This window comes from Cygnus atratus, chromosome 20, assembly GCF_013377495.2.
Source record: "Cygnus atratus isolate AKBS03 ecotype Queensland, Australia chromosome 20, CAtr_DNAZoo_HiC_assembly, whole genome shotgun sequence".
NCBI lineage: Eukaryota > Metazoa > Chordata > Aves > Anseriformes > Anatidae > Cygnus > Cygnus atratus.
Genome location: NC_066381.1, coordinates 3,243,424 through 3,261,111, shown reverse-complemented (window position 1 = coordinate 3,261,111; position 17,688 = coordinate 3,243,424). Strand labels below are relative to the sequence as shown.

At 38.1% G+C, this 17,688-nt stretch overlaps 1 protein-coding gene across 1 annotated transcript in view; it reads left to right on the top strand.

The window, feature by feature from the left end:
* Positions 1–17,688, top strand: part of GTF2I (general transcription factor IIi) — a 67,489-nt gene that overhangs the window by 18,029 nt on the left and 31,772 nt on the right. Inside the window, 5 exon segments of the mRNA XM_050714825.1 lie at positions 875–952; positions 6,028–6,084; positions 9,487–9,549; positions 11,258–11,359; positions 15,910–15,975. Coding sequence (XP_050570782.1) covers positions 875–952; positions 6,028–6,084; positions 9,487–9,549; positions 11,258–11,359; positions 15,910–15,975 — 366 coding nt within the window.

The window sequence follows — 17,688 nt, the reverse complement described above, 5'->3', positions numbered from 1 at the left end:
TTTAAGTGTGTGCTTTGAGATAACCACGAATGATCCCAGGGAGGCTACCAGTCTGCTTGCAGATAAGCTTGTGACCTTCTGCTTTGTTAGGTTGGGCTACACTGCTTGGCGTTTTGCACAAAACCAAGATTTTTTGTTTAGTCCAGTATTTTGGTTTAGTTGTGTTTGCTTCATAACTTGGTGTTGAGTAACCCTTAATGGTTAATATTTAGCTTAACGCAACTGAAGAGTCAACTTGAGCTTTTTGCCAGTCTCTTTCCAGTGCTGCTTTCAAGACATTTGAAGTAATTCTTTTGCCTGAATGTGTTGAAAGCATTTTAGGGAATGGGGAGAAGGCATACAGAGGAAATAGTTTGATGAAGCCAAGAGCAGTTGAGGCCTGTCAGTGTTGCCGCCTTGAGCAGCACAATTTGGACTTTATCTGAAACTAGGGATACAGAGGGGTGAGCTTGGAGTAGGTCTAGAAGTACTTGAAGTACTTTTAGCACAGGAGATTAAAAAAACTTTTTTTCCTTTTTTTTTTTCCACTGGTAGTGGGCAAAAAGGAAGGAGACCATTCTTTGTAATTCTTCAGATCTGAGATAGCAGTTTGCAGGGATGCCTGTTTGTAGGGAAACCTTTCATACTGAGTCACTTCTGATGATAACCACCCAGACACAAGAAACCTGAAGCATCATCATGTCACTTTGTTACGGTTGTTTTAGCTCAACAATTATTTACTTCATCAGTACTTGAATTTTCTTTTTCTTTTTTTGGACTAGAGACCAGCTAGAATCTTGGTGATGTTGTGATTTTTTTTTTTAATTTCTTTATTAGTTTTTAAGAATTTGGTTATCATTAGTTTCCTTATTTGATTCCTTTGTTGCTTCTACAGGAATTTCACTGGAAATGTCAACAGTAACAGTGAAGGAGGAATCGGAGGATCCTGACTACTATCAGTATAATATTCCAGGTAATGATGCTAACTTTTGTACCTGCTTATCTCCTGAATGGGTGGATTGCTTAAGTCTTGCTCTCTCTGTACCTCTCTTTTCCCATATCAGTGGCTGTTAAACATGTAACTGCTCAGCTTTGTTAGTATACAACATTTCTATGCTGGCTTCCATTTAAGTTGTACTTCAGGTCTTCCAGTATTCTTCCAGTACAATGTTGGCACAACAATATAAGTGTGTTTGGGGCTTAAGGAGAAGTTCTGGGTGTTTATCTTCCTGGAAGTCCAATATGCAGACTAAGTCCACTGACCTCTTTAAACAGGAAAGAAATTGTCATGTTACTGTTCAGAGCACTGCTTGAATCTTTACAGTTTCACTAAATTGTATAGTGTATCAATCACTTTCCTTGTATAGAAGGACTAATGTGTCAAAAATGTTTTGAAAGTTATAAGGTATATTTCTGTGGACAAAGAATAGCAACATCTGTGAGGTCCATGACTGGGCTTGAAACCTGTGTGTTTTTAAATATTTCTCAGTTGCTTTGCCTCACCTATACATATCTAGTTAAAACAGTGCACATTAATCTCTAAGTGAATAAAGAAAATCATAAGAAATTATTTCTGTAGCTTGAAATAAAACAGTATGAAGACCTAAATATAAATGGCAATATAAAATAAGTAGAACCCTGAATGTATTATTTCAGCTTGCTTGCATCTGCTGTTAGGTTAATTGTCTGAGCAATAAAAAAAAAAAGAAAAAAAAAAACACAGGAAAGCTGTCATGTGTCTCTGAAAGATAACTGTATGTTCAACAGCAAAGCGCAAAACAGCACATCCTTTCATTTTGTAATAATATTTATTATTGAGACAGCATTTTTGTGTGTTTAGACACAAAAATTCTTGAGATTATTTTAATACGTGTTTTAATAACTAATTACAGGATTGTAGAATCAATGTTCTCCTATTGGCATGTCTTAAGTAATGTAGGAACAAACATTGTTCAGAAAGATCTTAACCATATGGCGTACCAAAATATCACTACTCTGGTGCGGAATTTGAAAAGTGAATTCTCTGGGGTTAGGATTATCTTTTCTTTGTGTTTGTAAATTGCCTCGCCTCAGAGGTCTGTGGGTTTACAGGCATTATATAATGCAATAATAATAGATGCCTTTTTGGAGACATCCTAATCACTGTTACTTCCAAAGCCAAGCCCTGTCATCTCTTTTGCTTTTCAGCCCCTTGTGGCTTTCCATTTCATGCATAAAAACAATGTCAGAATTTGGCCAGTAGCCTGAAATGTAATCTGACCCTGTTTGAGAAGAGTCTGTGCTGAAACCACTTACTCACAGCGCAGTAACCCATTGTCGTTCAGCACGCTGGAACTAAAAAATTCCGTTTGTACAATATGGTTCCATAGCAAAGCCTAAGCAATGTGGATTTCTTGGGGGATTTCTCTTGTCTTTCTCTACCTATCTCTAAATTTAATCGTTCTGATTGGTGGAAAGTAATATGGATTTTTTTCAGATAGACACATAACATCATACCTGCTTAATTAATAAATCCCTCTATGCTCACTCCCAATCTCCCATTTAAAAGAAGACTAAACAGAATGTGCTGTTAGAAAGGATAGGGGTGCTGTGAGCCGGGAGAGGTATTACAGTGTTGTGTTGTGTTGTGTTGTCTTCCCCTGAAGGAAAGGAGCTTCCCCTTTGTTTCTTTGAACTTTAAGGTTCGAGCCAGAGGTTGTACAAAGTGCAGAAAGATAAAACTTCAAGAGGGATGTAGGGGCTCAAGTGTGCATGAAGATGCTGTGCAGAGAAGTAAACCGTAGAAAAGTACAATTATAGTAAGGTGTGTCTTTGAAGGAAGGGGTCTGTCTGCCCAAGCATTTCCTTTGTAGACACATGCTGCAGAAAGAAAGGGAAATAGTCAGGGTCATAGTTATTTCTAAAAATACCCTCCAGCAAAAGCTGGCTTTATCGATTTATGAGAACAAACAACTTGACTGTTAGAGAACAGCAATGTGCCAGGGGTCTCCTGGAGTATATGATTTCCTGGTGAAATTTCACAGTTATTGTTTTTCTCTGAGTGTTTGCTTCTTCCCACAAACCCGGGATGCTCACCAAAGGCCTGTGTGCTTTGGTGGCACGCACAAGTTGCCCGTTAATCAAAGGGGGCAAAGATAGAGCTGGGGACGGGCGCTCTCTTCATCTCTTATCATCTGCTAATCCCCTGCAGCATTTGGATGTTGCCATGAGTTAATACTGAATTACTAAATTTAGAGATGTGTTAGCAGCACGCAGTAAGAAGGGTAGGAAATGGGAACTTCTAACCACCAGAAATTTCATGTGGGTGTTCTGATATGGTATGGGGGCAATTTTCCATCGGTAGGCAGTAGCAGTGTGGCAGTGGGTGGTTTTGGTCCAGTATCTTGGGCAAATGTGAAGGTCACTGCAGTACTAAATGGTTTGTCTGACATCAAACTGTTTTGGGAGAAAGGTCCAGATTTTGACTGACTAAATGAGGAAAAGGACAGTAAAAAAAATTCAGGACTAAATAAAGCATGCGGGAGCATTCCAAATATAACATTCCTGTATATACCTGATCTGTAAGTACCATTTTTTAAGGCCCTTCTGAAAGGGGGTGTTAGTTAACATGCTGTTCTTAGTTTAGTGTCCTTGAAACAAGTACATATGTCTGTGTCCATGCCCATTTCCTTGCGTTCAGGAGGCTGTTTAGCTGATGTGTAAATGTATTGGTCAGTAAAAAGCCCAGACCTTTTACTAGAAGGCTATCCACAAGATCCAAGCTGTCTTGAAAGCTTTTCATTGAAAAGAACGGGGTCAAGATACTGTCAGTGCCAAAAGGAGAACAGCTCTGAAGCAATTAACAGAGCAGAATTGAGCTATCCATTTTTTTTTTTTTCCAAAGAAGCAGGGATATAGTAAGAAAATTACTCAGGCTCTTCATCAGCACAGACTGAAACAAGGCTTTTTGGAGACGTGGCCCTTATAGCACTAAGCAATTTGCTGACTTAAGTACCAAGCACTTCATGACAGAAGCATGATGTCTGATGAATTTTATGGATGCATGTCTTCAGGTGCCTTGAAGTTCGTAGGATCACAGAACGGTTTGGGTTGGAAGGGACCTTCAAGACCATCTAATTCCAGCCCCCTGCCATAGGCAGGGACGCCTCGCAGTAGGGCAGGTTCCTCAAAGCCCCATCCAGCCTGGCCTTGGAAAGTGAAAACAAAGACAATGAGAAGCAGGACAAGGCTCGCAAAATACCTAGTTTTAGTCTGAGCGTTAAAGAATTTGTAAGCCTCTGTGTTGCACAGGAGAGTTGCTGTTAGCTGGTAAGTGTGCATGGCACTTCTTCTGGTACAAGGCAATACTACATGGCTCTGCCTACAAATCAGATAGTTTAGGCTCCTAAGACTTTACTGCAGGAATTTTACTTCTAGTGTAACTGCTTCCTGGGGTTTTAGCAATTAAGTTTTGCACCTTTGTGACCATCCTTCCTCCACTGTCCTTGCGGCACTGGAATTAAATTCTTATCTCTTGAGTTTTCTTCTTTATTCGTTTTTGTGATTTCCTCCTACTTCTCTTCCTAGATGGAACCCTTTTTGATCTCATTATCGCCCTACTTGGTTTTGGCTTTTCTAGCAATGGGAAAAGCTCTTCAAGTTCCATAAAATAATCTGTGTTGGTCACATTCTAAAAAACCTGAGTTACAGAATAAACACAGAAATGTATGCTTTTGCCTGTAATGGGATGCATGCTTTCATGTCAGTGCATTATGAAATACAACAATTGCATATTCAAGAAGAGCTCTTAGGAAGTGACATACTTGTCTGCCTGCATACACTAACTGTGTTTGGTCTAACAAAAGCAAATTTAGGCCACGGAGACATACTCCAGCACATCCAGTGAGTGCAGGCTCTATTCCTGCTTCCCCCTAACAGTTGCAAGTCCCACTCTCTTGATGAGAATTTCTTGTCTTGTGTCTTTGAGCACCAGCAGTGTACTCCAGCTTCTTTCTTACTTTTTTTTCATCGTATGTCATAGTATTTAATATTGTATATGTACTTTCAGTAGACTGAAATATTCATTGTCTGATTGTGGCAGCAGTCTTTTCTAGCTTTTCTCACTGTGTGGATGAAAGAGTTTCAAATAGTTCACTTGCCTTGTGAGTTTACAGTAGCCTTTCCTGCTAAACTATTAATGTTGATTGCTGGTATCCTTTTAGACCTACCTGTAAATGGCCACCATTTCTGGGGAGCTGTACGATGTTCTGCAGACTGTATTTGCAAACGAACGCAGAAGTGATTCAGTTTATGAGAACAATTATTCCAAATCCTTCCAGTTAGTTCTAGGATGGTATTTCTGTCTGCCACACTTAGGCTAGTTTTATACACCTATGCTGTGTCTGTGGTAGGAAATGATCTCTTGCTCAGTCGGTGGGTCCCTCTTGCAGTCTGGATGCAGTAGTGCCAACGCATTAAGCAGTAGGGGTTTGGTGGTGTTAATTTTACCTTCTGGGCTCCTGCAGCAGCTTTTGTAAAGCAGTCAAAAGAGCTGTTGTGATTAAAAGCAGACAAACTTGTAGTGCTGTAAATGTTTTCAATCTTTCTGATTTTGTCTATTTAATGTAGGTAGAAATTTTAGAGTCAGAAAGGACTTGCTGGGAAAATAAATTTTAGCACATAGGGAAAAGATTGAGCTAATTAAAAGGTAATTAGAAAAAAATCAGAGCCATCAGCATTTGATGTTTTAAAATTAGTTTAGTTTATTAACACAAATACAAAAATTGAAAACCTGCTTTTCTATGTGAGTCTTTCTGACTGTTTAGTAGTGCAGGAAATGCAAGCACCTTCCATTAGCCCCTCAAATTTTTATTTTGCTAAACTGAACGAGTAAAGACTTAAAGGTTGTTGTTATTTCACAGACTTTTTCCTAAGTTAACTTTACAGAAAGTATGAAATGAGTATATGATATGTGAAGATAAGAGTTATTTGGCAAATTCCTCTATGGACTGGGAAAATGCGTTTGTTGTGAGAGACAATTTAAAAGGCATTCTCTTTGTTCCCAAGCAGGCCCTTCCGAAACATCAGAGATGGATGAAAAAATTGCTCTAGCAAAAAGTTACACAGGTAGGCCTTATAGTTCTATTTTTTTTCTCACAAAAATCTTGTAAGTTCATTATGTGAGTTTTGCTTTTCAGGGCTCTGCCTCTTTGATTTGAAGAGCTAGGGTGTTGAAATTTAAACTTTAAAATAGAATTGAAATTTTCAGATGCCTTTATTTTCAGGTATCCAAGTAAAGAGACATGCAAAAAGGAATCTTATTTCTGTTATTTCTTTTCTAAAATCGAAAAGGAGCATCAGGTTGACCACTCTAAAGCAGTAGTAATTTATTAAAGCGCGACTGTATGTTTCTCATGAAATTCAGTCAGTTTCATAATTAGTTAAAAAAAAATTCAGTGAGCCTCTGCTTATGTATTGTGAATAGAACTTGATCATTTCTTTCATTTAGCTGGGTGTGAAGTGAGCAGACGCATACACAACCAAGCATACAGAAAGTTTGTGTTTAGGGGGAAGCAGTTCCTTGCTGACTCTCAACAATATCTGAAATGAGTTTAATTCAAACCGGAAAAGCCGGAAAAAAATAATTAAGTAAAAATACTGTTTTGCCCATTTGCTGACATTAGAAAAAACTAATCTGTGTTTCAAGCTATGACATTCCTCATATGGTCGGAGTGGTCATGCTGTCATGAATTTTTGAGATTCAGAAGTTGAGTCTTCTTTAGGTTTTCATGTGAACATTATAATTCTGGATTTTTGGCTTCTGAAAATCCTTGCTTTGAATACTCAATGTTTTAAAAAAAAAAAAAGTTTTTTGTTATGGTATGTTTTTACTTTATATTTGTCTAAAGGAAGCCACCAGGGTTCTGTTTGCAGTGGAGGAACAGATGTGGAAATACTGGTAGAAGGTTAGAGATACAAAATGTTTTTCATGAAAATAAATAACATCATTGGATTTTTCTTTTTACAGAAATACTTGGAAAGATGGCACCTTAATTAGAGCTGTACCTCTTCTCCAGCCATTCTCTTTCCACATGGTTGTCTTTTTTTCTATTTTTTTTTAATCTCGTAAACCTTGCCACTCTGTGGCTTACTACAGGCAAGTTGGGATGGAGTTGTCATTCTTGTAAATCATAAATTGCATTTGTGAGGTGCCTGTCACCCACCATTTAATGCTTTGATGTGACGTTAAGAGTACATCATTCTGCAGCTAGTTTCATTGTAAGCACCTGGCCCTCGAACCTGAGGCATGATATTTTTTTGGACGTTTAGGCCACGTTGTGCTAGCAGCAGTGCTCATTCTTGCAAATCTCATTATTTTTGCTTTGAAGATAAGTATCACCATAGTTAAGGGTACCATTACATGAAATTCAAAAGCATTTCTCTTGATAAAGGAGAATAAAGTTCTTTGCTCTTGCTGACTTCACAACTAGCACTACTTTTTTGAAAAAGAAATAAAAAAAATAAATCTAGGTGCTTTGTTTTCCTAAGCATAATGCCATGAGCCATTGTGTCTGGTTATGAAGAGAGAGCCTGAGGGAAGTGAAGTGTTATATAAAATGACCGAAACTCTTGACTTTGCTTTGTTTTTGCCTCTGTAGAATGTTATAGCTGTAGATGCTGAGTGTGGCCCTTTGTGTCACAATATGTTTTTTCCTACATTCTTTCCTCAAATCTGTTCTGCTTTGCAAGCTTCTGTAAAAAGATACGCTGAAAGTTATACCCTGATTTTGCTACATAGAATAAATCTGTTGTTTGTGAGGGTTGGTGTTTATCAGAAGATCTGTGGGCAGTTACAAAAATTGCACCTAACAGTCCAACTTAGTTTTCATTTTTCCTTTAATAGGCATACAGTGTAGACAGTCTTGCCTGGATTCTGTAAAATAAAAATAAATGTTTATTGTTGCTCCTCACAAACAGGAGTAAGGAATTTAAAATCAATGAATGTGTTTGGATTTCTTGAAGTCTTTGACAAATACCCTGCTAACTATTATTAAAGAAGTGTAGATAATAGGCATTGAAAGTTCTTCCAAAAGTTGCCCTGAAAATTGGGCTGTGATGTAGCAGATGTGCAGAAGGTACTGTTTTCTGCATAGCAAAAAAAAAAAATAGTGAAAAAATACCTAGCGATGATAATACTTTGCTTAAAAAAATACTTCAGTGTTTAAACTAGTTGGTTTAATATGGTTTAAGAAGAAACGTCTGCTCCGGGAGTTTCCTTCCAGAGCTTTGTTACCATCTGGTTTGATATTTTTGCATGTTTCTTTTAATTGGGACTAGTTCTCAGGGATTTGGTACTGCACTAAATGGCCCATTTTCAGTCTTCATGGCTGTTTTTAAACTTCCACAAAATGTATCCATTGTATTTCTTTTTCAAATAGATATATATTTACTTTTCTGATGCTTCCAAGAAAGGTTCTATGCGATCAAATGACATGAAATTATTTTTATGATGATACTTCATGTTCACACGTAGTAAGAGAACATTGCCTATTAATTCATTCTGTTTGTTGTGGTTTGCGTTTGCGAGTTATCTACCAAGCACTCAGTCTGAATTAGATCAAAATACCATAGTGTGTTTTCCATGAACCTGAAGATAGTTGACACAATTTGAATGTACTCCAACTGCAGTATCTCACTAGGTGTTTCTGAATCTCTGCCAGACATGGCATCATGTGAAGAGCAGTGAAAAGGGGACATTCCTTCAGACTTGCTCCCCAAGTGATATACAGTGATAGAGCTTAAAGAAACCTGAAAGAAGTCATTCTTCAAAGTGTACACAGAACTGTTTGAATATATTGCCAGAATAATTATTTTCCTTCATACATTTCTACTTAATTTTGAAATAGTTTCCAATATAATTGGCTTCACTTTTTTAAACTTTATTGGAGTTAAATTCAAATTGCTCTTTCTCCTACAGGGTACAGATAGGCCTAATCCTGTTTATTGTATTGGTGCAGACTACCCCAACACAAGCATTGTGATTATGCATTTCCCTTTCATTTTTTACTGTTGGCCTTGCAGCCTGTCAGGGAAATCATGGCAGCGCAACAACTATAAGTCTGTATAAATGATGAAGAAATATATCATCTGTAGGGGCACGTAGCCTTTGTTTATGTTTTCAGTAATCGTTGATAACAAAGAGAAAAATATTTATGATTCTATTAATCCTATTAAGCCAAGAATAAAGAATTTCCTACTGTCATTAGTGCCAACTCTCTGCACTGCTGCACACGCAATTTAGCATGTATAATCCTCACCTCCTTACCTGTGTCTAGAGTTGCTTAAAGGCTTAGGGTAAGATATCTTTGCTTCTGTTTCTGTTGCACACTGTGAATGCAAAATGTTTTGTTGAGCCAGAGCGCTTCTTTGACAGGTGTTAGTTAAAATACAAAATCATTGAGCGTTTGCTTAAAAATCTTTTCTGTGCCAGTCATTCACCATTCACCAGTTGTGTTTCTGTTCCTTCAGATTCCTCCCAGCACACCCCTTCAGAAACAAGTGAGGATCCTGAGGTTGAGGTCACCATTGAAGGTGAGTTATCCAGTTCCTTTATTTCAGTCCATTGGGCATTTTTAGGTCAAAAAAATGCTGTACCCCTGCCTGTATTAGCACTGAATAAATAGGATTATGAACCAGCCTTTGGCTGCAGTTTGCATTGTGCACTGCTTGGTAAACATCCCTATTCTGGTTGTTTTATAAGAAAAACTACAGCATGCTGAATCATATTGGACTTACTGGGTCAGTCTGGAAATAATGCCTAATAGAGATGTGTTTTTCATATATTTTTCAAGTATTAATAACATAGAGTACTCATTATTTAACAGCCATTAATTTAGATTTTAGAAAGCTTTTACAACATTCATTCTGAAGAGCATGTTCTTTTCTAAGCACATAGTAGTTATATCCAATTTGTAGTTAACGCCAGCTGCTGGGAAGAATTGCACCATACCGGAAGTGATTTTTGCAGGTGTTTTTAAGTGAAACTTCAATTTACGGGTCTGATACTGATAACCATGAGATAAAAAGCTTTATACTTACCATTTCCCTTTTTCATCAATGTGTCCAGCAGTATAGCTGTAATGAAAATAGCACTAAAGCCACTAACTAGTATCCAAGTTTCTTTCATGCTAGGATATTGCCTGGAAGTCAGCTGTATTTCTTATATTTGTGAGTTACATATTCTATCTATAATTGCATTAAAACACTTCTCAGATTGACTTTGGCTTGGCATTGCTTGCTTTTGGAATAGGTAAGATTAAGACCACCAAATTAGCAACTTAGAAATTAGGCAATACATTTTAGGACAGAGCTCTCACTTGCTGGGATTACTTTTATCTTTTTATAATATGGCAATGAGAAAATTCTTACATGACTTCAACAGAAGAGGTAGTTAGAATAGTCATTAAATTCTGTGTCTATGTAAAGGCCTTTACCACAAAGTAATACAACTGTACAGGTGCAAGAGATGTCAGCATGTAATGTTATACTTCCTAAGTCAACATTATGCCTGGTGACCTCGGCATGAGGTATTCTGTATGGGAAATTAACATCTTTGTATGATATAACCATTTATTTTCTCTAAGAATGGAAGTACTGGTGACCAAACAGTTTTCTTAAACTTGTAAATTAGCAGGGAAACTAGTATTTTGGATTGGGAATTGACTGGCTGAGTAACATCTCACTAAAAATGACCCTGAGGGTTGCAGGTCTGCACTCCATCTACTTGTATGTCTTTGAGATAGGGCAGACCTTCTGTTAGATTAATATCAGTTAAGTACATCAGTTTTACATTGATTTGAAATTATTTTTAGCACCTTTGAGCTCTTCAAGATCAAACTTAGGTATTGTGTTTCAAGACTTACTAGTGGAAGATTACTTACAATTAGATACAAAATTTAGTCTGTCTACACAGTATATTTTCTTTTTCTTTTGCTGTTGTATAGTCATTTTGTGATCATGAGATGACTAGTTGCATTTCAGAACACAGTGTTGTTTTCCTTAGGAAGTGCAGAAGCAGCTTTGATTTTTTGCTTTGTTCTGCTTTGTGCTGGTGTGCTTCACACAAACTGTTTGTACACAGGCCAGTAGCTTTCTAAAGTTACTCAGATCAGTAGTTTGTTGCAAAATTTGAAGCTCTTACCGATGATCGATGCTTGCAGAACTTGAAATTCAAACAATTCCAATATTGCATGTCAGTTTTCTGGACATTAAAATAGCGATATCTTCATGTTTCTTTCAGATGATGATGACTACTTGCCCCCTAACAAGAGACCGAAGAACACTGAGTCAGCGAATGAAGCTGCCAATACTGGGAGAAGAAAAGTGAGAGAATTCAATTTTGGTAAGATAAAAATTAAAGGTGATTTCTTCTCTCTGCTTTGTTTTTTAAAAAAGGTATTAGACAATTTCACACTTCCAGAGTAAGTATGCACAAGTGCATATATTCATTTGAGAGCCCAGGGCTATTTGCAGACGTATTGCAACAGTATAATCATCTTTGGGCTACCTCTGTTTTTCATTAGTCAAAGTGGCCACCAAATATAGACACTGTAAATAATTTAATAAAAATAACTCCTTTATCAGCTGATTTCTTGGGCAAGAAAATCAGACCAAATTCACGAGTGTATTCAGCTATAGCAAGCCTTAGACCAGGAGCCTGTCTTGCTGGTCTTTCTTGATACGTGGTGTGAACAATGAAGATGTGCTGAGAAGAGCCACTCTTGAGAAAGTAACCAGTGACTCCATTCTGCTGAGTAGCATGCCTTCATCCTTGTGGATATACAAAAAGTTGAGGTGGGTTTGGTAGTGTTCTTCCATGATAGAGTTCTCACTGTAGAAATGCATCCACACGCTGTAGTTATTCTCCTCTAAGGTACTTCCTATGTGATTTGTCACGGTCCTGTACCTCTCCTTTATCTTCTTGATTTGGGTGGGTTTCTGGGCAGATATCCCATGAGTCTGTGTACTTCTGTAAGGTTCTGCACAATCAGGAATACGCCATTTGACACAGTGTTTAAGATGATGATTAGGAATGCTGGGATTTGGGGTCAATTGAGAAATCTCCATAGAATCTCTTGCGACATCTGTTTTGTGTGAAACATGCTATTTCATGCTGCTTTCAGTGAAAATGAAAAAAAAAAAAAAAAGCTGTATGCTCAAAGATCATTGCTGTGAATAGGCAGTTCCACATGTAGCATCAGTTAGTTTTGGTCAGATCAGGAGAACACAATGGCAAAGTTCAAGAAGAAAATTGAGCAGTTAATACCACAGAAGCTTTTGCTAGAATATATTCCCTTAGTAGAAAACAGTATCTAACCTTGGCAGGCCAGCAGTGTTTGAAGGGAATAAACAGTGAGGTTGACTAGACGCGGAGAGCAAAGGTAGAAAAATAATTGGGTGATAAAAGCTTGAGTGGACCTTGCATTGTTGGAACACCACAAAATGAACGTGCGAAGCTTCAGAGGAATAAACTGCTGTATATAGACTTGCTACATTGAAAAGAGGAGCAACTGTTGGTGGTTGTAGCACTGGCATTTGGACATTTCAGAGGATTTTGCATTTTTGTCTAATGAAGTCTCAGACAATTCAGTCAGACAGGAGAAAGGTGGTGTTTAATTATACCACGAGTAGCTGCAGAATGACGATGGCGTGTGCACTCAGCAGACTAGAAAGGAGGTACAGATGCTTGAGAGAGTAGTCTGTCTTATCTGATCAGGGCTTTCAGTATTTTACATAACGTTGATGAGTTCCAGATGTCTGATAACTGTGAGCTGGAGACATTTCCTGTATGTCTTGATTGAGCCAGAGATCAGGTACCCCAAGAGGCCAGAGAAGCAGGGTGAATGATTTGCTGTGCTCTTGGTTTCATGCAAACAGGAAGCTGGTGGAAAACAAGATAATTGTAACCAGAGGGAGGATGAAAAGTGTCTGGTAAGATGCTTGGTGGAAATTGATGATCTTTAGGAAGGAAGGTTGGATTTCAAAAATATTTCTTAACCAACCACTAAAAGTTAAAAATATCTTTGCTGAAAGGAACTGTCATTGTCAGTAAAAATATCTTCCCACAACATTTTTGCTTTCTGGGAGATTCAATCAAAAGCTCAGAAGCTTAAAGACCCAAAACGTCAGTGCAGTTGTGTCATAGCATTTTAGGGGAACAATAAGTCCCCATAGCTGTTGTTTCAAGGTGATGTCTATGACACTGATGGAAACTGTGTGTAGCTCTTCCCCATGCTGACATGCTGTTGAACATGGATTTTCTCAGACTACAGCATGCTTCAAGTGGCTGCCTGTTGGCCATTCTATTTCTCCACGGCATGTTGATGGGAGTAGGAATGTGCTCAGTATGTGAGTCTGATTTTGCGTGCGCTGTGCGGGTTGCCCCCAGTCTGTTGGATGTTACCTGGAGCCTGTCTCCAAGTGGCAGAGAGTAGGCTAAACTGAATAGACTGTGGGCAGGCTGGGGAAATTGTCGGGATTGTTATTTCCTTAGGATGTTGTTCCAAGGTCTCAGAAGGTATTTACAGGGATAGAGGGAAACCACTACCTATCTAGGTAGCTGCAGAATACCTAAACTACTTGGCAGAGTGTTTACCAAAACAGAATGTGAGCTTAGGTTTGAGGTAGGTCTTCAGCCTTCCTATGTGGGCATGAAGTGTGTGACAAAATGTTTCTACAGTAATTGGTCCAAATCCAAGGGGTTAATAATGCTGATAATTTGCTTAAAAACGATGCCAGCTATCTGATAGCCCTTCCGAATTTTGAAATGACTCTGCAGCCTAATATGGCAATTTACTCATAAAATACAGAAGTACCTAAAAGATCAGTGTGCTGATCAAAATGTGAGCCAGATATTTTTTTCAGTTGTTTATTTTTTCTGCATCCAGCATTCTGAGTAAGCATGCCCCTATTGAAATATATTTGATTATTAATCTCTGTAAGGTTTATGTTGAAGAGAGAAGGGCATGGAGGTAGTTGATTGACAAGATCCGCATGGAATATTTGGACAGTGATTGTGGGATTTGATAACTGAAAAAAATGAACCCTTGACAACTTAATGGCTCACGTAAGAGTGCTCTCTTTTGCATGCTAATGAGCAAAGGGAGACAAGTCTGGGTGGGAGCAGCCTCTCCTAAAACTGCAGTAATAACCAATATTCAAAACAATATAATTTAAATACTTTTATATAGTTGTTTTGTAATGCAGCATTACATTCTTGCTGGCTGTTCTCCCTCTGAAGAAAACAAGATTGAATTTTAGAGGTCTTTTGCTGAGTCAGCCTCAGACCTTGATGAACTTGAAGGGAGCTCAACTCTGTGACAGTTTCCCCCCGGGTTGCAATCTAGAATTGTGTAAGTGCCTTTCAAAACCCTTGTCCCAGGACTGTCTGTGTGTGTTCACCAGCTCTGTGCAGTGAAGCAGGGTTTCCCCTTCAGCCCAGTAAATTCAGGCTCGGATCTTCCTGACTTACTGGTAGAGCTGCTGCTAATCCACTGTTCTGTAGGTCAACAAAAATGCTGTCAGGGGTTGTGTTGGAATCAGAAAGAAGTCTAGCTGGCTATGCATCTGTGGTTAAAGGGGGAGATATTATATGGTCAAAGTGACACTGGAGTGGAGAATATTGTGCTGGAGACATTTAACAGCTAAGAATCTGTGCACTACAGAGTAGCAGTAAAAAGGGCAGCAGAAGCAATTATGTCAATTTATCTACAAGCATGCAATTTTAAAATACAAACAGGTTAGTTTATGTAAATGATTTGCTAGTTAATTAGAATAAAGAGTTTATATGGATGCAAGGCAGCATGCCAAAACAGTCTTTCCTTAGGTCTTATTCTTGCCCACATCTGAAGTATGCTGTCCTCTTGATGTCTACAAAATTACATTTAAAACTTCAGGCTTAAAAATGGTGATCAAAGTTGTATACATTGGTCTGAGAATGAATATTTAAAATTCTTTTGATATGGACTCACAATTCTTCCGTTTCATCTGACACAAAAGCTTTTTGACACAAAAGCTTTTTGACACAAAAGCTTTTTGACACAAAAGCTTTTTGACAACAGGAAGTGTAGTAGGTTGAATGGCCTCATATTTTGACCTCTGCAGTTACTAGACTCAAATCTTTAGTGTAAGAAATAAGCTGCAGGTAAACTTGTTTATTAACTCATTTTTAAAGGCCAGCAAGCATCTGGTACCATCTACAGAAGACTTGTGGCATTTTCCTTAAAGCATAGAGATGGTACAAAAAGCTGTGAAAATGTGTGCTCTCTGTCACAGGCAGAAAATAAGATGTTAAAATATTGCCAATTAATCCAGTTCTCCAGGGAATACACAATTGAAGTAGGATAACTTCTGTCTTGCAACCTGCATCTTACTTCAGAAGTGGGATTTATGTGGATATCTTGCAAAATCAGGATTTGGGAAAATGCTGGATTAAGGAAGAGGATGGCATGATGCCTCCTGTTCCATATAGTTGTACAGATTTACACAAAAAGATGATCGTGTACTCACTGTAAGCTTTATGAAGCTTTTCAGGCCCTGGCTTCGGACAGCTATCACCAGCAGCTCAAATTGCGTTTTCCCTTGATGGTAGTGAGAGCTGCATCAAAGAGAAACCAGTTTTGGGCAGTCTTTAGCCTGGTTTTTGTCCTTTTATGGTTTTTAAACTTGATTTTACATCTGCACAAGTTTGGGAGGCAATCTGAAACATTTTAACCTGTGCTTTTTCTTTCTGAATGTACCAATATATTTCGAGGTATAGGCTATGCCATACTCCCCAGGCATCTGCGTGCAAGCGAGCAATAAAAACAGTGTGTATTTCAGTTAGTAGTTACAGATTTAACAAGATTCTCAGTTTCATCTGTAGTCTGACATGTCCTCTTCTTTTCTTTGCAGAGAAATGGAATGCTCGAATTACGGACTTGAGAAAGCAAGTTGAAGAACTGTTTGAGAGAAAATATGGTATGTGTTATGCTCCTTTCCAGACAATTGCCTCTAGTCCTTTGACTCTGGAAACCCCAGCATTTTGGCATGCATCTTGTTGTGGACTCTGGAGCAGACCGCATTGAGCAGAGGATTGACAGCACCAAAGGGTTAAATGTTGTTAGAAGGCTTAAGACTGGGAGCAGGAGCTTTTTGATGAGCAGAGTGATTTTGAAATTGGGTGACTGTGTTTGGCATCTTAGTGCAAAACTTGATTTCATTTTTCAGTTGTGCTCAGTGTCCTGGAGCTTCAGTCTGCTCATGTCTTGGGCAAGCACATTTGAGTAGTTGGCATTTTTCCTGTAATTACATTGAGTTCTTAAGTGAAATAATCTTAGGAAATGTCTTTGGGGAGAGGTTACCAATGATTGATTGTTGCTTTCTGATTATGATTGATTTGCAGTGAAGCAGCAATTACATTTTAGTGGTTCCTGGAGAGAAAAAGAAACACGCGTGTTAGACTCCGGAATGCCTCCAGATGTTGCACCTAGACATATTTTGTGACCACATGTCACAGAGTAAAATAGCATCAGTAAAAATTTCAAAATACATAGTGGTGCTCCTCTGCCATCAGAAGTGGAGGCATCCTTGCAATGGAGCTTACGATATGTTAAAGCCATTAGAAGTTTCAAGTGTGACTATCAGCTGACATTTAAATAGCCCACTGAAAGCAACTCACACCAAATAAAAGCAGCTCAGAATCTGATTCACGGTATTTCTTTCTTTCTTTCTCTTGAAAGGAGCATCATTGAATTCTGAGAATTACTTTAATTCTGGTTTTGTTGTTTACACATAGCCAGTCTAGAAATCTGTGGAGTCTGTTGAAAGAGCTATTCCTGACTTTCTGTAGAAGGTCAAACAGTATTAAACCAGCCCTTTTTCCCTGTGGATGACAACATATCATTAATTCATAAACCAATCCATATCTGATTCCAGTTCTTTCTATTTGTATGGGCATGCAATTTCCTATTTCCTGAAATTAGTTATGGATGTCCAGAATTCTCAGAGTGCTTCTCTTGAAAATACATTGATTTTAGTGTTTAGATGTAAACTAATGGAATTATTTTTTTATGGTGTAAATACAAGAGAGGATCTCACAGATATAGGCAAATTTATAAAAATGAAATCTATATCCAAAGAAATTTCTAAGCAAAAACTTGTAAATCCAAGACATCTCAGTGCAGACTGTATTGCTGATTGTGTACCTTGTCTGAAGAGTATTTGCTAAAACTTTTCCTGGTTTAGGTGAAATAAAGACTCTCGCTTGTTTAAAAAAAAAAAACAACTTGTTGTTAGGTATTTATTTATTTAAATGGGATTTTTGTTACTCTGAAGCTTTGGAATGGTCTAGATTTTAGTGATGTACTTGATTTTTGCCCCCTGGCCAGTTGTTGTTCACAAACAGTTCTTTCCATCTGAAACTCGGCTGCTGGATTTGTTACGCTTTTTACTACTCACCACAACAGCCTCCAGGGCTGCAAGTTTTGTTTGAATTTCTTGGAAGAGGTATATGACTGCAATAAAAATCTACTTTAGTGAAGGACTAGTACGATACACAACAGCTCATTCGGTGATTGTCCTGTCTCTGACAGTCGTGTTTGGACAGGTTTTCTTAGTCTGTTTGCTAAGAGACATCTTCAAGTCATGTCCCTCTCTTTGTACATATATATTCTGTCTCTAGTTTTGGCCGTG